This window comes from Bufo bufo, chromosome 5 (genome assembly GCF_905171765.1).
Source record: "Bufo bufo chromosome 5, aBufBuf1.1, whole genome shotgun sequence".
Lineage (NCBI taxonomy): Eukaryota > Metazoa > Chordata > Amphibia > Anura > Bufonidae > Bufo > Bufo bufo.
Genome location: NC_053393.1, coordinates 18712002 through 18737570, shown reverse-complemented (window position 1 = coordinate 18737570; position 25569 = coordinate 18712002). Strand labels below are relative to the sequence as shown.

Below are 25569 nucleotides of genomic sequence, written 5' to 3'. Positions count from 1 at the left end.
ACTGTATAACACAAATGCTTGTATACCGCATGGCACTTTGACGCTGCATATCATATGGAACCATTATTGTGGCACTGCATGGCACCTTTACTTATAAATTCTACTGCACATTGGTCCTGTGGTTTGGGTACTGTATTTCACTATTACTTTGGTACTGTGTAGAACAGACTCAGATGTGGTAAGGCACTGTCCTTTGAATACCGTATACCACAGCTACAGCGTTACTATTGGTGCACGATATGGTTGTTGTTAACACTGAGATCCGGCCCCCGTTTGAAGATCTTGAGCATTTAGTATTTTAGGAATTGTGTCCATTCTCTGGACATCGAGCACTTGATGGCGGTGAGAGACGAGGTTCTGTCAATGCACAATACAACCCCAAGACCTTCCTCACTACAAGAAGAGGAAACCGCCAGAAGAAGCCTCCGAACAGACACAAGGAAGTCAGGATTTCCTGTCCGCGTGCGTCCAAGATGTAGGTGAAATGCATCGACCTCTGGGATGACGTAACACAATCCGCTACATGGAAAAAACTTCCTGATTAGATATATGATCCCAACAATAAGAAGTCACGCGGCTGTGAGCGCACACAGGACGTATAGAAGATATCGGCCCCTTGTGTGCCGCTGAGGATGCCGTTACAGAGCTTAAAGGAGTAGTCATTCTGAATCACACATATATCATGTTATATTTTTCAATTAGTGTGTGTCACTCATCACTGAAGTTCTTGCATTTTATTCAGGGATGAGCAATGCTATAGTTCCAGTCTTCAAAGACTGAAAAGCATAGAATTGTGGAAGAACTTAGACAATGCAAATGTAAACGCGCCCATGGCGTGTTGCAGGAGGCCACCGGAAACGGGTGGTAGGTGACCAGCAGTGAGTGAGAGTCGCTCAGGCTGGGAGGGTGGAAGTAGAAGAGTCCACAAAGGGAGCAAGAGACCACTAGTGGCGCAAGCGCAGAGGCTCTGCTCCTGCCTGAGCGGCACAGATGCCGAGTGTCCATGTGCTGTTACCAGACATGAGCGGCGCATGCACAGTCGGCTCCCCACCGACCTACTATATATTAAAGCGTTGGTCGCACAATGGCTGAACCAAATTTGACGGGAGGCATGGCCGAGAGCAATGTGCCTTGACGATGTTATGGATGATGAGGTTATTTTTGATGTGACACTCCTTGTGACATGGAATTGTTAATGTGGGAACTTGAGTCTTTGTTATCCAAAGAAATGCGCACCAGGTGGGATGCCAAGACGTTAAGATCTTATCGACAGGGGGGCTACGGCTGAAAAGAACTCCAACATTTAATTATTCGTTGGACTTTATGGAAAGCTGGAATGCCGCATTGTCTGAATGCTCACTAAGGGCTCATGCACATGACCGTATGCCCTCCGAGACATACGGTACATAAGATCATATGAGTGCGGGACAAGAGTTATAGCCCCAGTAACCTATGATGCTGTGCGCTCCCGTGCGCACGATGTATGCCGCTCCAGGACATATGGCCCGCTTACGGAGTGTATGTCTCGGAGAGCATACGGTTGTGTGCATGAGCCCTAAGACTAATCAGCCTGATTGTAGCGCAGGAAGAAGCATTGCTGGAAGTTACTCGTGAGAAAATCATAGCGGTGCAAAATACCCTGCTACCCTATAATGAAAAGGACGAGTTTGTGGCATTAGATAAAGATCTAAGGCCTCTTTAACACGGGCATTGCGGGGAAAATGTGCGGGTGCGTTGCGGGAACATGCGCGAGAGAAAAATCACGCATGTTTGGTACCCAAACCCGAACTTCTTCACAGAAGTTCGGGCTTGGGATCGGGGTTGTGTAGATTGTATTATTTTCCCTTATAACATGGTTATAAGGGAAAATAATAGCATTCTGAATACAGAATGCAAAGTACAACAGCGCTGGAGGGGTTAAAAAAAATAAAAAATAATTTAACTCACCTTAATCCACTTGATCGCACAGCCCGGCTTCTCGTCTGTCTTCTTTTTTGCTAAACAGGACCTGTGGTGACGTCACTCCGGTCATCACATGATCCATCGCGTGATCCATCACCATGGTAAAAGATCATGTGATGACCGGAGTGACGTCACCACAGGTCCTGTTTAGCAAAAAAGGAGACAGAAGGAGATGCCGGCTGAGCGATCAAGTGGACTAAGGTGAGTTAAATTATTTTTTATTTTTTTTAACCCCTCCAGCGCTGTTGTACTATGCAGTCCGTATTCAGAATGCTATTATTTTCCCTTATAACCATGTTATAAGGGGAAATAATAATGATCGGGTCTCCATCCCGATCGTCACCTAGCAACCGTGCGTGAAAATCGCACCGCATCCGCACTTGCTTGCGATTTTCACGCAACCCCATTCACTTCTATGGGGCCTGCGTTGCGTGAAAAACGCAGAATATAGAGCATGCTGCGATTTTCACGCAACGCACAAGTGATGCGTGAAAATCACTGCTCATGTGCACAGCCCCATAGAAATGAATGGGTTTGGATTCAGTGCGGGTGCAATGCGTTCAACTCACACATCGCATCCGCGCGGAATACTCGCCCGTGTGAAAAGAGAGAATGATTGCCTTGGAAAATGAAATAATATCAAAGAGACGAAATTTAAAAGGGATGTGCAGGACCCTTCGTTAAACAGAGTGTATACGTGGAAACAAAAATCTGGGGGCACACCCAAATCTATTTTAAAAGGCAAGCGACGCAGAAAGTACTCCCAACACGGAGTCAGCATCACGAGTGCTGATTCGTCGGCCTCTACCCAAGAGGGGGATCATTCCCCTAGGGCAGTCCCCAAAACACAAAAGCAAAAAAACTGTTATGAAACATAATGAGAGAGGCAGAAACAGTAATTATGGGAAAAATAAAGATATAAAATAAGTATCCTAGGAGGTATCTGCGGTACAAAATGAGCGGTGTAAAAAAAAAAAGCTAAAAAAAACGGATCCGGAGAGCAGGCCGTAAACAGGCCGCTGTTTTTTTTCTACGGTTTTGATTAATTCCCGATCCGGGATCCGTGCATGGCGAAGGAGGACGGTGGGTGAGCTGAAATCTCTTTTTTTCTCACAGTCGGCATCTGCACTGCTCAGGTACCAGCAGAAGAGCCTCTGCACTTGTGTCACTACTCGAAGCAATGGCACAGGCATGAGACTGACGGGGACGGGTGAGATGTCCAGCCCTGTCCATCGAGTCCATCGCTGCTCAAGGAAACTGATTTTTGAACGAATCAATTCGCTCCTCACTATTGACCACTATGATGGAGTCTCCAGATTTTTTGACTGGGAGGGGCCTGACTGCTGGGAGCCCCGCCCACTCCCCATTATATTCTGTAGGAGATAATCAGGATAACATTGTAGCACATAGGACCAGATGACCGCACAGCTTACCATACACTGTGATGGAGGCGAGGAGAAGCATGGGCAGCGTCACGTCTCGTCTCCGCTTCATTGTCCTCCGTTATCAGCTGATGATGATGATTCACAATGTCTTGGGGAATTTCTACCAGGAAGAACGTCCAGTGCCGAAGACTCTAGAAGAGGATGATCCCCCTCCCCTCGGGGTCATTCATGTTCCTAAAATACAACAAACAAGTAGAATAAACACAAAGGTCCAAACAATGGATTATTATATAACGATAAGAAAGTCTCCGCGCCCGGTGGGTCAGAGCTCAGAAGGCAAATATAGCAAGAGTTCAGTTCTATAAAACCAATTCTCTTTAACTTAAAATTCTTCATACATAAAAATTAAGATCCCAATTACACAAGAAGTACATTTAAATGAGGCAATAAACGTCCACATGACACCTGGGAAGATAACAATGTATACTCCGTCTTTTAGGATATCTTTGTATTTTCATGGGTAAAATATGGTCCTCCTCTTGTATCTCCTCTTATTCCTTATAGATTGTAAGCTCCTATGGTCAGGTCTCTTACTCCCCCCCCCCCCCCTCTTGTATCTCCTCTTATTCCTTATAGATTGTAAGCTCCTGTGGTCAGGACTCTTACTCCGCCTCCTCCTCCTGTATCTCCTCTTATTCCTTATAGATTGTAAGCTCCTGTGGTCAGGAGTCTTACTCCTCCTCCACCTCCTGTATCTCCTCTTATTCCTTATAGATTGTAAGCTCCTGTGGTCAGGACTCTTACTCCTCCTCCACCTCCTGTATCTCCTCTTATTCCTTATAGATTGTAAGCTCCTGTGGTCAGGACTCTTACTCCTCCCCCACCTCCTGTATCTCCTCTTATTCCTTATAGATTGTAAGCTCCTGTGGTCAGGACTCTTACTCCTCCTCCACCTCCTGTATCTCCTCTTATTCCTTATAGATTGTAAGCTCCTGTGGTCAGGACTCTTACTCCTCCCCCACCTCTTGTATCTCCTCTTATTCCTTATAGATTGTAAGCTCCTGTGGTCAGGACTCTTACTCCTCCTCCACCTCCTGCATCTCCTCTTATTCCTTATAGATTGTAAGCTCCTGTGGTCAGGACTCTTACTCCTCCTCCACCTCCTGTATCTCCTCTTATTCCTTATAGATTGTAAGCTCCTGTGGTCAGGACTCTTACTCCTCCCCCACCTCCTGTATCTCCTCTTATTCCTTATAGATTGTAAGCTCCTGTGGTCAGGACTCTTACTCCTCCCCCACCTCCTGTATCTCCTCTTACTCCTTATAGATTGTAAACTCCTGTGGTCAGGACTCTTACTCCTCCACCTCTTGTATCTCCTCTTATTCCTTATAGATTGTAAGCTCCTGTGGTCAGGACTCTTACTCCTCCCCCACCTCTTGTATCTCCTCTTATTCCTTATAGATTGTAAGCTCCTATGGTCAGGACTCTTACTCCTCCTCCACCTCCTGTATCTCCTCTTATTCCTTATAGATTGTAAGCTCCTGTGGTCAGGTCTCGTATCTCCTCTTACTCCTTATAGATTGTAAGCTCCTGTGGTCAGGACTCTTACTCCTCCCCCTCCTCTTGTATCTCCTCTTACTCCTTATAGATTGTAAGCTCCTATGGTCAGGACTCTTACTCCTCCTCCACCTCCTGTATCTCCTCTTATTCCTTATAGATTGTAAGCTCCTGTGGTCAGGACTCTTACTCCTCCCCCACCTCTTGTATCTCATCTTATTCCTTATAGATTGTAAGCTCCTGTGGTCAGGAATCTTACTCCTCCCCCACCTCTTGTATCTCCTCTTATTCCTTATAGATTGTAAGCTCCTGTGGTCAGGACTCTTACTCCTCCACCTCTTGTATCTCCTCTTATTCCTTATAGATTGTAAGCTCCTATGGTCAGGACTCTTACTCCTCCCCCACCTCTTGTATCTCCTCTTACTCCTTATAGATTGTAAGCTCCTGTGGTCAGGACTCTTACTCCTCCCCCACCTCCTGTATCTCCTCTTATTCCTTATAGATTGTAAGCTCCTGTGGTCAGGACTCTTACTCCTCCTCCACCTCCTGTATCTCCTCTTATTCCTTATAGATTGTAAGCTCCTGTGGTCAGGACTCTTACTCCTCCTCCACCTCCTGTATCTCCTCTTATTCCTTATAGATTGTAAGCTCCTGTGGTCAGGACTCTTACTCCTCCTCCACCTCCTGTACCTCCTCTTATTCCTTATAGATTGTAAGCTCCTGTGGTCAGGACTCTTACTCCTCCTCCACCTCCTGTACCTCCTCTTAGTCCTTATAGATTGTAAGCTCCTGTGGTCAGGACTCTTATTCCTCCCCCACCTCCTGTATCTCTTCTTACTCCTTATAGATTGTAAGCTCCTGTGGTCAGGACTCTTACTCCTCCTCCACCTCCTGTATCTCCTCTTATTCCTTATAGATTGTAAGCTCCTATGGTCAGGACTCTTACTCCTCCTCCACCTCTTGTATCTCCTCTTATTCCTTATAGATTGTAAGCTCCTGTGGTCAGGACTCTTACTCCTCCTCCACCTCCTGTATCTCCTCTTATTCCTTATAGATTGTAAGCTCCTGTGGTCAGGACTCTTACTCCTCCTCCACCTCCTGTATCTCCTCTTATTCCTTATAGATTGTAAGCTCCTGTGGTCAGGACACTTACTCATCCCCACCTCTTGTATCTCCTCTAATTCCTTATAGATTGTAAGCTCCTGTGGTCAGGACTCTTACTCCTCCCCCACCTCCTGTATCTCCTCTTACTCCTTATAGATTGTAAGCTCCTATGGTCAGGACTCTTACTCCTCCTCCACCTCTTGTATCTCCTCTTATTCCTTATAGATTGTAAGCTCCTGTGGTCAGGACTCTTACTCCTCCTCCACCTCCTGTATCTCCTCTTATTCCTTATAGATTGTAAGCTCCTGTGGTCAGGACTCTTACTCCTCCCCCTCCTCCTGTATCTCCTCTTACTCCTTATAGATTGTAAGCTCCTGTGGTCAGGACTCTTACTCCTCCCCCACCTCCTGTATCTCCTCTTACTCCTTATAGATTGTAAGCTCCTGTGGTCAGGTCTCGTATCTCCTCTTACTCCTTATAGATTGTAAGCTCCTGTGGTCAGGACTCTTACTCCTCCCCCTCCTCTTGTATCTCCTCTTACTCCTTATAGATTGTAAGCTCCTATGGTCAGGACTCTTACTCCTCCTCCACCTCCTGTATCTCCTCTTATTCCTTATAGATTGTAAGCTCCTGTGGTCAGGACTCTTACTCCTCCCCCACCTCTTGTATCTCATCTTATTCCTTATAGATTGTAAGCTCCTGTGGTCAGGAATCTTACTCCTCCCCCACCTCTTGTATCTCCTCTTATTCCTTATAGATTGTAAGCTCCTGTGGTCAGGACTCTTACTCCTCCACCTCTTGTATCTCCTCTTATTCCTAATAGATTGTAAGCTCCTATGGTCAGGACTCTTACTCCTCCCCCACCTCTTGTATCTCCTCTTACTCCTTATAGATTGTAAGCTCCTGTGGTCAGGACTCTTACTCCTCCCCCACCTCCTGTATCTCCTCTTATTCCTTATAGATTGTAAGCTCCTGTGGTCAGGACTCTTACTCCTCCTCCACCTCCTGTACCTCCTCTTATTCCTTATAGATTGTAAGCTCCTGTGGTCAGGACTCTTATTCCTCCCCCACCTCCTGTATCTCTTCTTACTCCTTATAGATTGTAAGCTCCTGTGGTCAGGACTCTTACTCCTCCCCCACCTCCTGTATCTCCTCTTACTCCTTATAGATTGTAAGCTCCTGTGGTCAGGACTCTTACTCCTCCTCCACCTCCTGTATCTCCTCTTATTCCTTATAGATTGTAAGCTCCTGTGGTCAGGACTCTTACTCCTCCTCCACCTCTTGTATCTCCTCTTATTCCTTATAGATTGTAAGCTCCTTTGGTCAGGACTCTTACTCCTCCTCCACCTCCTGTATCTCCTCTTACTCATTATAGATTGTAAGCTCCTGTGGTCAGGACTCTTACTCCTCCCCCACCTCTTGTATCTCCTCTTACTCCTTATAGATTGTAAGCTCCTGTGGTCAGGACTCTTACTCCTCCACCTCCTGTATCTCCTCTAATTCCTTATAGATTGTAAGCTCCTATGGTCAGGTCTCTTACTCATCCCCCACCTACTGTATCTCCTCTTATTCCTTATAGATTGTAAGCTCCTATGGTCAGGACTCTTACTCCTCCTCCACCTCTTGTATCTCCTCTTACTCCTTATAGATTGTAAGCTCCTGTGGTCAGGACTCTTACTCCTCCTCCACCTCTTGTATCTCCTCTTATTCCTTATAGATTGTAAGCTCCTGTGGTCAGGACTCTTACTCCGCCTCCACCTCCTGTATCTCCTCTTACTCATTATAGATTGTAAGCTCCTGTGGTCAGGACTCTTACTCCTCCACCTCCTGTATCTCCTCTAATTCCTTATAGATTGTAAGCTCCTATGGTCAGGTCTCTTACTCATCCCCCACCTACTGTATCTCCTCTTATTCCTTATAGATTGTAAGCTCCTATGGTCAGGACACTTACTCCTCCTCCACCTCCTGTATCTCCTCTTATTCCTTATAGATTGTAAGCTCCTGTGGTCAGGACTCTTACTCCTCCCCCACCTCCTGTATCTCCTCTTACTCCTTATAGATTGTAAGCTCCTGTGGTCAGGACTCTTACTCCTCCCCACCTCTTGTATCTCCTCTTATTCCTTATAGATTGTAAGCTCCTGTGGTCAGGACTCTTACTCCTCCCCCACCTCCTGTATCTCCTCTTACTCCTTATAGATTGTAAGCTCCTGTGGTCAGGACTCTTACTCCTCCTCCACCTCCTGTATCTCCTCTTATTCCTTATAGATTGTAAGCTCCTGTGGTCAGGACTCTTACTCCTCCCCACCTCTTGTATCTCCTCTTACTCCTTATAGATTGTAAGCTCCTGTGGTCAGGACTCTTACTCCTCCTCCACCTCCTGTATCTCCTCTTATTCCTTATAGATTGTAAGCTCCTGTGGTCAGGACTCTTACTCCTCCCCACCTCTTGTATCTCCTCTTATTCCTTATAGATTGTAAGCTCCTGTGGTCAGGACTCTTACTCCTTCCCCACCTCTTGTATCTCCTCTTACTCCGTATAGATTGTAAGCTCCTGTGGTCAGGAATCTTACTCCTCCCCCACCTCCTGTATCTCCTGACCACAGGAGCTTACAATCTATAAGGAATAAGAGGAGATACAGGAGGTGGGGGAGGAGTAAGAGTCCTGACCACAGGAGCTTACAATCTATAAGGAATAAGAGAAGATACAAGAGGTGGGGGAGGAGTAAGAGTCCTGACCACAGGAGCTTACAATCTATAAGGAATAAGAGGAGATACAAGAGGTGGAGGAGGAGTAAGAGTCCTGACCATAGGAGCTTACAATCTATAAGGAATAAGAGGAGATACAGGAGGTGGGGGAGGAGTAAGAGTCCTGACCACAGGAGCTTACAATCTATATGGAGTAAGAGGAGATACAGGAGGTGGAGGAGTAAGAGTCCTGACCATAGGAGCTTACAATCTATAAGGAGTAAGAGGAGATACAGAAGGTGGAGGAGGAGTAAGAGTCCTGACCACAGGAGCTTACAATCTATAAGGAATAAGAGGAGATACAGGAGGTGGAGGAGGAGTAAGAGTCCTGACCACAGGAGCTTACAATCTATAAGGAGTAAGAGGAGATACAGGAGGTGGGGGAGGAGTAAGAGTCCTGACCACAGGAACTTACAATCTATAAGGAATAAGAGGAGATACAGGAGGTGGGGGAGGAGTAAGAGTCCTGACCACAGGAGCTTACAATCTATAAGGAGTAAGAGGAGATACAGGAGGTGGGGGAGGAGTAAGAGTCCTGACCATAGGAGCTTACATTCTATAAGGAATAAGAGGAGATACAAGAGGTGGGGGAGGAGTAAGAGTCCTGACCACAGGAGCTTACAATCTATAAGGAATAAGAGGAGATACAGGAGGTGGGGGAGGAGTAAGAGTCCTGACCACAGGAGCTTACAATCTATAAGGAATAAGAGGAGATACAAGAGGTGGGGAGGAGTAAGAGTCCTGACCATAGGAGCTTACAATCTATAAGGAATAAGAGGAGATACTAAAGGTGGAGGAGGAGTAAGAGTCCTGACCACAGGAGCTTACAATCTATAAGGAATAAGAGGAGATACAGGAGGTGGGGGAGGAGTAAGAGTCCTGACCACAGGAGCTTACAATCTATAAGGAATAAGAGGAGATACAGGAGGTGGAGGAGGAGTAAGAGTCCTGACCACAGGAGCTTACAATCTATAAGGAATAAGAGAAGATACAGGAGGTGGAGGAGGAGTAAGAGTCCTGACCATAGGAGCTTACAATCTATAAGGAATAAGAGGAGGTACAAGAGGTGGGGGAGGAGTAAGAGTCCTGACCACAGGAGCTTACAATCTATAAGGAATAAGAGAAGATACAGGAGGTGGAGGAGGAGTAAGAGTCCTGACCACAGGAGCTTACAATCTATAAGGAATAAGAGGAGATACAGGAGGTGGGGGAGGAGTAGGAGTCCTGACCACAGGAGCTTACAATCTATAAGGAATAAGAGGAGATACAGGAGGTGGAGGAGTAAGAGTCCTGACCATAGGAGCTTACAATCTATAAGGAATAAGAGGGGATACAGGAGGTGGAGGAGGAGTAAGAGTCCTGACCACAGGAGCTTACAATCTATAAGGAATAAGAGGAGGTACAGGAGGTGGGGGAGGAGTAAGAGTCCTGACCACAGGAGCTTACAATCTATAAGGAATAAGAGGAGATACAGGAGGTGGGGGAGGAGTAAGAGTCCTGACCACAGGAGCTTACAATCTATAAGGAGTAAGAGGAGATACAGGAGGTGGGGGAGGAGTAAGAGTCCTGACCACAGGAGCTTACAATCTATAAGGAATAAGAGGAGATACAGGAGGTGGAGGAGGAGTAAGAGTCCTGACCACAGGAGCTTACAATCTATAAGGAGTAAGAGGAGATACAGGAGGTGGAGGAGTAAGAGTCCTGACCACAGGAGCTTACAATCTATAAGGAGTAAGAGGAGATACAGGAGGTGGAGGAGGAGTAAGAGTCCTGACCATAGGAGCTTACAATCTATAAGGAATAAGAGGAGATACAAGAGGTGGAGGAGGAGTAAGAGTCCTGACCACAGGAGCTTACAATCTATAAGGAATAATAGGAGATACAGGAGGTGGAGGAGGAGTAAGAGTCCTGACCATAGGAGCTTACAATCTATAAGGAATAAGAGGAGATACAAGAGGTGGAGGAGGAGTAAGAGTCCTGACCATAGGAGTTTACAATCTATAAGGAATAAGAGGAGATACAGGAGGTGGAGGAGGAGTAAGAGTCCTGACCACAGGAGCTTACAATCTATAAGGAATAAGAGGAGATACAGGAGGTGGGGAGGAGTAAGTGTCCTGACCACAGGAGCTTACAATCTATAAGGACTAAGAGGAGGTACAGGAGGTGGAGGAGGAGTAAGAGTCCTGACCATAGGAGCTTACAATCTATAAGGAATAAGAGGAGATACAAGAGGTGGAGGAGGAGTAAGAGTCCTGACCACAGGAGCTTACAATCTATAAGGAATAAGAGGAGATACAGGAGGTGGAGAAGTAAGAGTCCTGACCACAGGAGCTTACAATCTATAAGGAATAAGAGGAGATACAGGAGGTGGAGGAGAAGTAAGAGTCCTGACCACAGGAGCTTACAATCTATAAGGAATAAGAGGAGATACAGGAGGTGGAGAAGTAAGAGTCCTGACCACAGGAGCTTGCAATCTATAAGGAGTAAGAGGAGATACAGGAGGTGGAGGAGGAGTAAGAGACCTGACCACAGGAGCTTACAATCTATAAGGAATAAGAGGAGATACAGGAGGTGGGGGAGGAGTAAGAGTCCTGACCACAGGAGCTTACAATCTATAAGGAATAAGAGGAGGTACAGGAGGTGGAGGAGGAGTAAGAGTCCTGACCACAGGAGCTTACAATCTATAAGGAATAAGAGGAGATACAAGAGGTGGGGGAGGAGTAAGAGTCCTGACCATAGGAGCTTACAATCTATAAGGAATAAGAGGAGATACAAGAGGTGGAGGAGGAGTAAGAGTCCTGACCATAGGAGCTTACAATCTATAAGGACTAAGAGGAGGTACAGGAGGTGGAGGAGGAGTAAGAGTCCTGACCATAGGAGCTTACAATCTATAAGGAATAAGAGGATATACAGGAGGTGGGGGAGGAGTAAGAGACCTGACCACAGGAGCTTACAATCTATAAGGAATAAGAGGATATACAGGAGGTGGGGGAGGAGTAAGAGACCTGACCACAGGAGCTTACAATCTATAAGGAATAAGAGGAGATACAAGAGGTGGGGGGGGAGTAAGAGTCCTGACCACAGGAGCTTACAATCTATAAGGAGTAAGAGGAGATACAAGAGGTGGGGGAGGAGTAAGAGTCCTGACCACAGGAGCTTACAATCTATAAGGAATAAGAGGAGATACAAGAGGTGGGGGAGGAGTAAGAGTCCTGACCACAGGAGCTTACAATCTATAAGGAATAAGAGGAGATACAAGAGGTGGAGGAGGAGTAAGAGTCCTGACCACAGGAGCTTACAATCTATAAGGAATAAGAGGAGATACAGGAGGTGGAGGAGGAGTAAGAGTCCTGACCACAGGAGCTTACAATCTATAAGGAATAAGAGGAGATACAGGAGGTGGGGGAGGAGTAAGAGACCTGACCACAGGAGCTTACAATCTATAAGGAATAAGAGGAGATACAGGAGGTGGGGGAGGAGTAAGAGTCCTGACCACAGGAGCTTACAATCTATAAGGAATAAGAGGAGATACAAGAGGAGGTGGAGGAGTAAGAGTCCTGACCACAGGAGCTTACAATCTATAAGGAGTAAGAGGAGATACAGGAGGTGGGGGAGGAGTAAGAGTCCTGACCATAGGAGCTTACAATCTATAAGGAATAAGAGGAGATACAGGAGGTGGAGGAGGAGTAAGAGTCCTGACCACAGGAGCTTACAATCTATAAGGAATAAGAGGAGTAAGAGTCCTGACCACAGGAGCTTACAATCTATCAGGAATAAGAGGAGATACAGGATGAGGGGGGGGAGTAAGAGTCCTGACCACAGGAGCTTACAATCTATAAGGAATAAGAGGAGATACAAGAGGGGGGGGGGGGAGTAAGAGTCCTGACCACAGGAGCTTACAATCTATAAGGAATAAGAGGAGATACAAGAGGTGGGGGAGGAGTAAGAGTCCTGACCACAGGAGCTTACAATCTATAAGGAATAAGAGGAGATACAGGAGGTGGAGGAGTAAGAGTCCTGACCATAGGAGCTTACAATCTATAAGGAATAAGAGGAGATACAGGAGGTGGAGGAGGAGTAAGAGTCCTGACCACAGGAGCTTACAATCTATAAGGAATAGAGGAGATACAAGAGGTGGGGGAGGAGTAAGAGTCCTGACCACAGGAGCTTACAATCTATAAGGAATAAGAGGAGATACAAGAGGTGGGGGAGGAGTAAGAGTCCTGACCACAGGAGCTTACAATCTATAAGGAATAAGAGGAGATACAGGAGGTGGGGGAGGAGTAAAAGTCCTGACCACAGGAGCTTACAATCTATAAGGAGTAATAGGAGATACAGGAGGTGGAGGAGGAGTAAGAGTCCTGACCACAGGAGCTTACAATCTATAAGGAATAAGAGGAGATACAGGAGGTGGAGGAGTAAGAGTCCTGACCACAGGAGCTTACAATCTATAAGGAATAAGAGGAGATACAGGAGGTGGGGGAGGAGTAAGAGTCCTGACCACAGGAGCTTACAATCTATAAGGAATAAGAGGAGATACAGGAGGTGGAGGAGGAGTAAGAGTCCTGACCATAGGAGCTTACAATCTATCAGGAGTAAGAGGAGATACAGGAGGTGGAGGAGTAAGAGTCCTGACCACAGGAGCTTACAATCTATAAGGAATAAGAGGAGATACAGGAGGTGGAGGAGGAGTAAGAGTCCTGACCATAGGAGCTTACAATCTATCAGGAGTAAGAGGAGATACAGGAGGTGGAGGAGGAGTAAGAGTCCTGACCACAGGAGCTTACAATCTATAAGGAGTAAGAGGAGATACAGGAGGTGGAGGAGGAGTAAGAGTCCTGACCATAGGAGCTTACAATCTATAAGGAGTAAGAGTCCTGGCCACAGGAGCTTACAATCTATAAGGAATTAGAGGAGATACAGGAGGTGGAGGAGTAAGAGACCTGACCACAGGAGCTTACAATCTATAAGGAGTAAGAGGAGATACAAGAGGTGGAGGAGGAGTAAGAGTCCTGACCACAGGAGCTTACAATCTATAAGGAGTAAGAGGAGATACAAGAGGTGGGGAGGAGTAAGAGTCCTGACCACAGGAGCTTACAATCTATAAGGAATAAGCGGAGATACAGGAGGTGGAGGAGGAGTAAGAGTCCTGACCACAGGAGCTTACAATCTATAAGGAGTAAGAGGAGATACAAGAGGTGGAGGAGGAGTAAGAGTCCTGACCATAGGAGCTTACAATCTATAAGGAGTAAGAGGAGATACAGAAGGTGGAGGAGGAGTAAGAGTCCTGACCACAGGAGCTTACAATCTATAAGGAATAAGAGGAGATACAGGAGGTGGGGGAGGAGTAAGAGTCCTGACCACAGGAGCTTACAATCTATAAGGAATAAGAGGAGATACAGGAGGTGGGGGAGGAGTAAAAGTCCTGACCACAGGAGCTTACAATCTATAAGGAATAAGAGGAGATACAAGAGGTGGGGGAGGAGTAAGAGTCCTGACCATAGGAGCTTACAATCTATAAGGAATAAGAGGAGATACAGGAGGTGGAGGACTCTTACTCCTCCCCCACCTCTTGTATCTCCTCTTATAGATTGTAAGCTCCTGTGGTCAGAGCCTCTACCTTATATATCTATCTTTTCTCTGTACCTCGCTGGCTTCTTGTTACAATGTGTTACCCCAGGATTGTTCTATGTAAGGCTGTACAGAGGTCGGTGGCGCCGTATAAATAATAATCTGGCACAGACATCAGGTCGTCCTCTCCCACAGGACACTAATGGAGAAGCTGATGTTCTCTGTTGCCCTTCAGGGTTATTATGGACTCTTCCCGCTTATATATGAAGTCAGTACAATGATGTTAGGGATCTGCTCCACCTCTCATTGTCACAGAGTCGCCCAGTGAATTCTCCATGCTGTAAACTCTCTGTAATCTGCAGTCTTACAGGTGGCCTCTCCATTGTTACTCTCTATCTGCAGATCTGCTCCTCGGGCATTACTCCCAGGCCGCTGGCGACAATACTTGGTGCGGTGCCACCACTCAGCTTCTGCTGCCATTTCTCTGTATCTTACAGGCAGAGATGAGAGAAGTCAGAGGGGATTATCTGATGGTGCTATAATTGAGGGCGTTCTCCTGGATCTTTTACTGGGAGCGTAACTGAGGATACTACGGTCTCTCTATTACTGGAGGCGTTCTCCTGGTATCAATGCTTTGGAAAAACTAACCTGCCAAATTTACTCATTGTGATGGTGTTACTGGGGCTTGATGCATCAGTTATAAGGGTTACACTGCTGGGCCAGGAGCACAGCTATGGGGGGTGATGAGGCACCAGTACCACTCAAAGGCGTCTCTGCCACATAAGAAAAAAACAGTGGGCACACTCATCCTAACGGCATCATTACTGGAGGAAATCTACTGGTACTAAGAATAGTCGGCACAGTGCTGGCATTATTACTAGAGATAACCGACTGGTACTAAGGATAGAGGGCACACTGCTGGCATTATTACTAGAGATAACCAACTGGTACTAAGGATAGTGGGCACACTGCTGGCATTATTACTAGAGATAACCGACTGGTACTAAGGATAGAGGGCACACTGCTGGCATTATTACTAGAGATAACCAACTGGTACTAAGGATAGAGGGCACACTGCTGGCATTATTACTAGAGATAACCAACTGGTACTAAGGATAGAGGGCACACTGCTGGCATTATTACTGAAGGAAATCTACTGATACTAAGAATAGTGGGCACACTGCTGGCATTATTACTAGGAGAAACTAATTGTAATAAGAATAGTGGGAAAAGTGCTGGCATTAATACTGGAGGAAATCTACTGATACTAAGAATAGTGGGCACGCTGCTGGCATTATTACTAGAGGAAATCTACTGGTACTAAGGATAGTGGGCACACTGCTGGCATTATTACTAGAGGAAATCTACTGGTACTAAGGATAGTGGGCACACTGCTGGCATTATTACTAGAGGAAATCTACTGGTACTAAGGATAGTGGGCACACTGCTGGCATTATTACTAGAGGAAATCTACTGGTAATAAGAATAGTGGGCACACTGCTGGCATTATTACTAGAGGAAATCTACTGGTACTAAGAATAGTGGGCACACTGCTGGAATTATTACTGGAGGAAATCTACTGGTACTAAGGATAGTGGGCACACAGCTGGCATTATTACTGGAGGAAATCTACTGGTACTAAGGATAGTGGGCACACTGCTGGCATTATTACTAGGAGAAACTAATGGTACTAAGAATAGTGGGCACACTGCTGGCATTATTACTGGAGGAAATCTACTGGTACTAAGGATAGTGGGCACACTGCTAGCATTATTACTGGAGGAAATCTACTGGTACTAAGAATAATGGGCACACTGCTGGCATTATTACTGAAGGAAATCTACTGATACTAAGAATAGTGGGCACACTGCTGGCATTATTACTAGGAGAAACTAATTGTAATAAGAATAGTGGGAAAAGTGCTGGCATTAATACTGGAGGAAATCTACTGATACTAAGAATAGTGGGCACGCTGCTGGCATTATTACTAGAGGAAATCTACTGGTACTAAGGATAGTGGGCACACTGCTGGCATTATTACTAGAGGAAATCTACTGGTACTAAGGATAGTGGGCACACTGCTGGCATTATTACTAGAGGAAATCTACTGGTACTAAGGATAGTGGGCACACTGCTGGCATTATTACTAGAGGAAATCTACTGGTAATAAGAATAGTGGGCACACTGCTGGCATTATTACTAGAGGAAATCTACTGGTACTAAGAATAGTGGGCACACTGCTGGAATTATTACTGGAGGAAATCTACTGGTACTAAGGATAGTGGGCACACAGCTGGCATTATTACTGGAGGAAATCTACTGGTACTAAGGATAGTGGGCACACTGCTGGCATTATTACTAGGAGAAACTAATGGTACTAAGAATAGTGGGCACACTGCTGGCATTATTACTGGAGGAAATCTACTGGTACTAAGGATAGTGGGCACACTGCTAGCATTATTACTGGAGGAAATCTACTGGTACTAAGAATAATGGGCACACTGCTGGCATTATTACTGGAGGAAATCTACTGATACTAAGGATAGTGGGCACACTGCTGGCATTATTACTAGAGGAAATCTACTGGTACTAAGGATAGTGGGCACACTGCTAGCATTATTACTGGAGGAAATCTACTGGTACTAAGAATAGTGGGCACACTGCTGGCATTATTACTGGAGGAAATCTACTGGTACTAAGAATAGTTGGCACACTGCTAGCATTATTACTGGAGGAAATCTACTGGTACTAAGAATAGTGGGCACACTGCTGGCATTATTACTGGAGGAAATCTACTGATACTAAGAATAGTGGGCACACTGCTGGCATTATTACTAGAGATAACCGACTGATACTAAGGATAGAGGGCACAATGCTGGCATTATTACTGGAGGGAATCTACTGGTAATAGAAAGAGTGGGCACACTGCTGGCAATATTACTAGGAGAAACTAATGGTAATAAGAATAGTGGGAAAAGTGCTGCCATTATTACTGGAGGAAATCTACTGATACTAAGAATAGTGGGCACACTGCTGGCAATATTACTAGGAGAAACTAATGGTAATAAGAATAGTGGGAAAAGTGCTGCCATTATTACTGGAGGAAATCTACTGATACTAAGAATAGTGGGCACACTGCTGGCATTATTACTAGAGGAAATCTACTGGTACAAAGGATAGTGGGCACACTGCTAGCATTATTACTAGAGGAAATCTACTGGTACTAAGAATAGTGGGCACACTGCTAGCATTATTACTAGGAGAAACTAATGGTACTAAGAATAGTGGGAAAAGTGCTGGCATTAATACTGGAGGAAATCTACTGATACTAAGAATAGTGGGCACACTGCTGGCATTATTACTGGAGGAAATCTACTGGTACTAAGAATAGTGGGCACACTGCTGGCATTATTACTGGAGGAAAACTATTGGTACTAAGAATAGTGGGCACACTGCTGGCATTATTACTGGAGATAACCGACTGGTACTAAGAATAGTGGGCACACTGCTGGAATTATTACTGAAAGGAAATCTACTAGTACTAAGAATAGTGGGCACACTGCTGGCATTATTACTGGAGGAAATCTACTGGTACTAAGAATAGTGGGCACACTGCTGGCATTATTACTAGGAGAAACTACTGGTACTAAGAATAGTGGGCACACTGCTGGCATTATTACTGGAGGAAATCTACTGGTACTAAGAAATGGGACCCATTAATAGCATTATAAAAAAGGGGCGTGTGTATGTGTATATATACAGTTGCAAGAAAAAGTATGTGAACCCTTTGTAAGGATATGGATTTCTGCACAAATTGGTCATAAAATGTGATCTGATCTTCATCTAAGTCACAACAATAGACAATCACAGTCTGCTTAAACTAATAACACACAAAGAATGAAATGTTACCATGTTTTTATTGAACACACCATGTAAACATTTACAGTGCAGGTGGGAAAAGTATGTGAACCCCTAGACTAATGACATCTCCAAGAGCTAATTGGAGTGAGGTGTCAGCCAACTGGAGTCCGATCAATGAGATGAGATTGGAGGTGTTGGTTACAGCTGCCCTGCCCTATAAAAAACACACACCAGTTCTGGTCTCAGAAGACCTACGATTAAGAATTGTTGACTTGCATAAAGCTGGAAAGGGTTATAAAAGTATCTCCAAAAGCCTTGCTGTTCATCAGTCCACAGAAAGACAAATTGTCTATAAATGGAGAAAGTTCAGCACTGCTGCTACTCTCCCTAGGAGTGGCCGTCCTGTAAAGATGACTGCAAGAGCACAGCGCAGACTGCTCAATGAGGTGAAGAAGAATCCTAGAGTGTCAGCTAAAGACTTACAAAAGTCTCTGGCATATGCTGACATCCCTGTTAGCGAATCTACAATACGTAAAACACTAAACAAGAATGGATTTCATGGGAGGATACCACAGAGGAAGCCACTGCTGTCCAAAAAAAACATTGCTGCACGTTTACAGTTTGCACAAGTCCACCCGGATGTTCCACAGCAGTACTGGCAAAATATTCTGTGGACAGATGAAACCAAAGTTGAGTTGTTTGGAAGAAACATACAACATTATGTGTGGAGAAAAAGAGGCACAGCACACCAACATCAAAACCTCATCCCAACTGTGAAGTATGGTGGTGGGGGCATCATGGTTTGGGGCTGCTTTGCTGCGTCAGGGCCTGGACGGATTGCTATCATCGAAGGAAAAATGAATTCCCAAGTTTATCAAGACATTTTGCAGGAGAACTTAAGGCCATCTGTCCACCTGCTGAAGCTCAACAGAAGATGGGTGTTGCAACAGGACAACGACCCAAAGCATAGAAGTAAATCAACAACAGAATGGCTTAAACAGAAGAAAATCCGCCTTCTGGAGTGGCCCAGTCAGAGTCCTGACCTCAACCCGATTGAGATGCTGTGGCATGACCTCAAGAAAGCGATTCACACCAGACATCCCAAGAATATTGCTGAACTGAAACAGTTCTGTAAAGAGGAATGGTCAAGAATTACTCCTGACCGTTGTGCACGTCTGATCTGCAACTACAGGAAACGTTTGGTTGAAGTTATTGCTGCCAAAGGAGGTTCAACCAGTTATTAAATCCAAGGGTTCACATACTTTTTCCACCTGCACTGTTAATGTTTACATGGTGTGTTCAATAAAAACATGGTAACATTTAATTCTTTGTGTGTTATTAGTTTAAGCAGACTGTGATTGTCTATTGTTGTGACTTAGATGAAGATCAGATCACATTTTATGACTAATTTGTGCAGAAATCCATATCATTCCAAAGGGTTCACATACTTTTTCTTGCAACTGTATACCCGAGTATATACAGGTATGTTTCAGTGTGTCCCCATATAGAGCAGCCTTAGGCTTTATTTACCCAGTGCGGCTTTTATTATGATATTTTTTTAGCCAAATCCAGATCACAAAGTGAGGAGAAGAGGAAAAGTTTACATTTCAATAACTGCACAAATTCCAGAATGTGAAACAGGTGGTGCCCCCCCTTCCCACCCTACTGCCCCCGAGACCCCAAGACCTGCTGTGCAGTGTATACATTATCTGTGGAACATTATCTACCAGACATGACAGCCCCTGTTAGAGGGAAGTTCCCATTGTGATCTATTAGACATTCTTCCCTGATGTCTCGCTGATAAGAAGATCCTGAGCCGCGGATCCATTGTGGAATCATTCTAAATATTTATCCGACATCAGGAGAAATCTCCAGGGAAGGCGAAGAATTCAACAAATCTCTGTTGTTCTCGTTCCTAATATTTATTTGAGCATTCCCTCAGGAGACTCCTTCTACAGGATGTTCCCATCCTCTGGGATTCTCCTGGGTGATGTGGCCGTCTGCTCAGTGTCCCAGTGAGGGGGATGAATCCTCTGTTCCATTACTGGAAACATTTCCGCAAAACTGAAAATTGGTAGATATACAGTACTGTTCACAGAGACCGCCATGAATAGAGGCCAAGAACTATGGTGTACACTGACAGGCAAGGCTAGGCGGTATAGTGCTATAGTGGTCCAGAGGTTGGCCACCTTTACAAGGTTTTTGGTAAAAGCCCTCCTGGGAAGACCTGCAAAGGGAATCAAACATAGGGCTCAGATGTCACCAATTGACATGACATAAGGGGAGCAGGTCACTCTGGCGGCCAGCAATTTGCTGCAGCAGAGTCAAAGAGGATATTAGCAGCCTGAATGAGGCCGCTGAGGATGGGGAGCAAAGTAGCCGGCGGCACCCAGTGCCAGGGAGCAGGTAAGTATGCTTCTCTTTGCAGGTCTGCCCAGAAGATGGAAAATTTGCCCCCCAAAAAATGCCATAAGGTGACCAAAACCTTAAATGTTGCAGAAGTGCTGCGTACACATAACGCAAAAGATCTGGAGATCAGGAGGATGCAAACATTGAGATATTTGACAAGGGCTCTTACGATTCATGTATTATTCAGGGTTTTTTTCATCTGATACATTGCAGTGTGCCAAAAAAAGTCTTGGAAGGGAGCGCCCCTTTAAGGTAAAAGGGATATTCCACTTTTATGTAAAAGAATGAGAAGGTCCAGAACTTTCTGACATCGGGGCAGATTTCCTATTTCAAATGCATCTGAATTCTTGCTCAAACTGAAGCCACATTTATTAAATGTCACAGATAATTTGCCTTGTGTCTCACCTTGCCTCAATCGACAAGGGGTTACAAAGGGGGTGTGGCTTTAATGGTGGAGGGTGTGGCTTTAATGGTGGAGGGTGTGGCTTTAATGGTGGAGGGTGTGGCTTTAATGGTGAAGGGTGTGGCTTTAATGGTGGAGGGTGTGGCTTTAATGGTGGAGGGTGTGGCTTTAATGGTGGAGGGTGTGGCTTTAATGGTGAAGGGTGTGGCTTTAATGGTGAAGGGTGTGGCTTTAATGGTGGAGGGTGTGGCTTTAATGGTGAAGGGTGTGGCTTTAATGGTGAAGGGTGTTGTTTTAATGGTGAAGGGTGTGGTTTTAATGGTGAAGGGTGTGGCTTTAATGGTGAAGGGTGTGGCTTTAATGGTGAAGGGTGTGGCTTTAAACGCTGCAAAAATTCAGGTGCACATTTCTGGCACAAATTAAGCCACCTAATCAGTGGTCAAAATGTACAATCTAAATCTGTGCCACACTTATTATCCAGCGTCAGTCGCAGTGATAAATCTGAAGCATTTTTAGACTTTCTCGCTAAACACAATGTTAGTAAATGTAACTTTATGTTTCAATTCCAGATCTCTGCTTGCTTTCTGAGAACGAGAACCCTCTTGTCTACACTCACAATGTCCACAGCTCGTCCTGCTCTCGGCTCAGAAGTGGATACAATTGTATCAGTCTAGACGAGGGATCGGCAACCTTCGGCACTCCAGCTGTTGTGAAACTACAACTCCCAGCATGCATACTTACTCTGCTCTTCTCCAAACTCCCATAGAAATGAATGGAGCATGCTGGGAATTGTAGTTTCACAGCAGCTGGAGTGCAGAAGGTTGCCGATCCCTGGTCTAGACAATGATCTGGACTTCAGACTGATACATTGTAACCAATGAGAGATTAAGTTTCCATATTATATTATCCAATATACTTTGTTGACTATACTTTTCTATACAGAAAAGAACTAAGTTTACTGACCGGCCCAGCAGACACCCGACCAACACTCAAATGACCCCCATCCGGGGAACGAAGCCTTCTGTATACATTTGGTGTGAGCCCCAAATATAGGGCTCAGACGTGATGTGAACAGAGCCTTATCTTATAGATATGGAGTTGAAAGAGTTATTGTTCAATGGGGCAAAAACAAACAACATCCAATGACAACCTCCAAACATTTCCTATATAATAAAGTATATAATAACGTGTCATCCTGAATCAATAATATAACATCATTTTGATCCAAAATTCATTGACGTCTGGTCCAGGGTGGAAAGTGGCGGCACAGGAAGAAAACCAGGAATAATCCAAGGCAGAGATGTATTTTAGGTGGCGTTCCTTTTTACAGAGTGACTAAACTTGCAGTGTACAAATACATAGAAAGTATACGGAGTCCATACGCAAGTAGCCCATAGAGGAAAGCAGAAGGGGAACCGCTCTCCGATGAGCACTGCTGCCGCTACGTTTTAGAAATCATTATTTTGACAGATTGTGTAATAAAGTTCAGTTACCGGTAACTTTATATTATCTATATATTCTAAAAGGTATACAGAGGAGGGAATAAAAGATGAGGGATACAAAAAAAAGTCAGAGACAGAAAAGGTAAGAAAGAGAAGAAAGTGAAGGGTACTGAAAATGGAAGAAAGAAAGAAAGAAAGAAAGATGATAGAAAGGGAGATAGAGGGACACAAAAAGAGAGGAAAAGATAAGAGATAGAGACAGAGAAGAGACAAAAAATACAAGTAGTAAAAGGAGAATAAGAGAGAGACAGAATGGAAGAGGAGAGAGAGGAAAAGAAATACAGAGAGGCGAGAAAAAGGAAGAAAGACGAGTGATTGTCTCAGTTTTCGAGCTGTTCTTTCGTAATTTATTTTCTAACATAGAAACTTGGAAATACATAGAAGTAATAATAATAATAATAATAATAAGAGGGGCGGTCAGTGTGACCTGTGAGCCGTCATCTCCAGCTTCACAGATTATGACGGATCTGTCTGATACGAGGCCGGACAGAAGCCCCCGATTCCTTCTCCCATACTATGTAGATGGTAAGCTCACGGGCAGGACCCATCTCCTTCTGTACCAGTTTCTAACTCGTCTTGTTTATGTTTAGTGCAAGTGTCTGTATTATGTATGTGCACCGCTTATCATATGTACAGCGCTATGGAACGAATGGCGCTTTAATAATAAATAATAATAATGACCATGGTCGGGGTCCAGTAGTAACATCACATGTATCATCGAGTATCAGGTTGGACTTACCTGCAGTAGAACAGCGAGGGAACTTCTACGGGTCCTGCTCATGTTCGTCTTCGATCACAATGTTCCAGATGCTTTTTCTCCTCCCTTTTCCTCAAGTAAAATAAAATTGACATCTGGCAGAGAATCAGAACTGAATGAGGAGAGACAATGGCCTGAAGCCTGGTAAGATCCCGGAGTGCGGAGTCCTCAAAAACAATGGCTGACACAGATGTGCAGGAGACAGGAAACAACTGAGAGAATCTGAAGAGGCTGAAGTGGAGGACAGGATGGAGAGAGGCCTCCCCTCATCATAACCAGCAGAGGGAAATCCTATTATACCTTTTATTTGTTTTTTTCAAGGAGTTTCATAAACTTAGAAAGCAAATAAAATCTAATCTGAAATGATTACACAATTACTGATCCACTTATACAAGCAAACATCTGAAGGGAGCTCAGCGTTTAGTCTACACTTCATCTTCATCTAACACTATGTCCACCTTTTCTTCACCTAACATAAACTGAGTCTACAAAATCTGAGTCACTGTGTACATACATTACTCATCCTGTACTGATCCTAAGTTACATCCTGTATTATACTCCAGAGCTGCACTCACTATTCTGCTGGTGCAGTCACTGTGTACATACATTACATTACTTATCCTGTACTAATCCTGAGTTACATCCTGTATTATACTCCAGAGCTGCACTCACTATTCTGCTAGTGCAGTCACTGTGCACATACATTACTTATCTTGTACTGATCCGGAGTTATATCCTGTATTATACTCCAGAGCTGTACTCACTATTCTGCTGGTGCAGTCACTGTGTACATACAGTACAGACCAAAAGTTTGGACACACCTTCTCATTCAAAGAGTTTTCTTTATTTTCATGACTATGAAGGCATCAAAACTATGAATTAACACATGTGGAATTATATACATAACAAACAAGTGTGAAACAACTGAAAATATGTCATATTCTAGGTTCTTCAAAGTAGCCACCTTTTGCTTTGATTACTGCTTTGCACACTCTTGGCATTCTCTTGATGAGCTTCAAGAGGTAGTCCCCTGAAATGGTTTTCCAACAGTCTTTAAGGAGTTCCCAGAGATGCTTAGCACTTGTTGGCCCTTTTGCCTTCACTCTGCGGTCCAGCTCACCCCAAACCATCTTGATTGGGTTCAGGTCCGGTGACTGTGGAGGCCAGGTCATCTGGCGCAGCACCCCATCACTGTCCTTCATGGTCGAATAGCCCTTACTTTCAAAGTTTTCCCAATTTTTCGGCTGACTGACTGACCTTCATTTCTTAAAGTAATGATGGCCACTCGTTTTTTCTTTACTTAGCTGCTTTTTTCTTGCCATAATACAAATTCTGTAAGAAAAGGAGAAAGACAGGAGGCAACGCCTCGTGTGTAGAACCGTATGATAATATTAAAAACAACAATGCACTGATTGTGCTTACCGTATTGGGTTGTGATGAGTCACAACTCCTATGAATCGCTTATGCTGGTAAAAGCCCGTCCAGCTTGCGGGGATGACTGCTGCTGCTGCCCAGGTTCTTACCCGTTTTCGTGGAGCACGATATCCGGGGTATGGAGAATAGTGGATAGGTTTAAAAAATGAACCTTATAAAAAGCGGCGCTGCTGCAGAAGACAGGACTCAAATAGATAAAATAAAGTGGGTCTTTATTTATATTGGTCTACGCGTTTCAGGGGCGGACTGCCCCCTTCATCAGGACAATATGTCATTACATTGTGGGTGTGAACATTATGACTTTTTATTCTGTTTGTTTGGGCGCGATAATTCGGCCTCTGGGGGCGTGGGGGGGGCGTGGGGGGGGAGGGGGGCGGAGACATGAATGCACGTGTTTCTCTTGTTGATATGCCGCCCACAAGAGGTCTGCTGCGTGCCTTCTTTAGTGATGTGTTGAAAGACCTTGCTGACGTCTTTCTTGTGGGTGCGGTCTTCGTGACGTAATCTGTGGGCGGAGTTACGACTCTTCAGTGGTGACATCCACCGATCACCTCTGATGTTTTGTGGGCGGTGTATTTTGTTTGTATAGCGCTGGTTTGGTCTCTCAGATATATTCTTTTTCAGGTATGGTATTTTTGGTTTAGTTTGTATGGTTGCTATGCCGATGTTATCGCGCCCAAACAAACAGAATAAAAAGTCATAATGTTCACACCCACAATGTAATGACATATTGTCCTGATGAAGGGGGCAGTCCGCCCCTGAAACGCGTAGACCAATATAAATAAAGACCCACTTTATTTTATCTATTTGAGTCCTGTCTTCTGCAGCAGCGCCGCTTTTTATAAGGTTCACTTTTTTATACCTATCTACTATTCTCCAT

General features: G+C 44.7%; 1 protein-coding gene across 1 annotated transcript in view; it reads right to left on the bottom strand.

Moving 5' to 3' along the window:
• The window catches only part of LOC121002803, a 43666-nt gene extending 20215 nt beyond the window's left edge, over positions 1-23451 (bottom strand). Inside the window, exons 1-2 of the mRNA XM_040434354.1 lie at positions 23238-23451; positions 3396-3581 (exon numbers count right to left, since the gene is read on the bottom strand). Coding sequence (XP_040290288.1) covers positions 3396-3456 — 61 coding nt within the window. The 5' untranslated portion in view covers positions 3457-3581; positions 23238-23451. The remainder of the gene's footprint in view (positions 1-3395; positions 3582-23237) is intronic.
• Positions 23452-25569: the final 2118 nt, after the last annotated feature.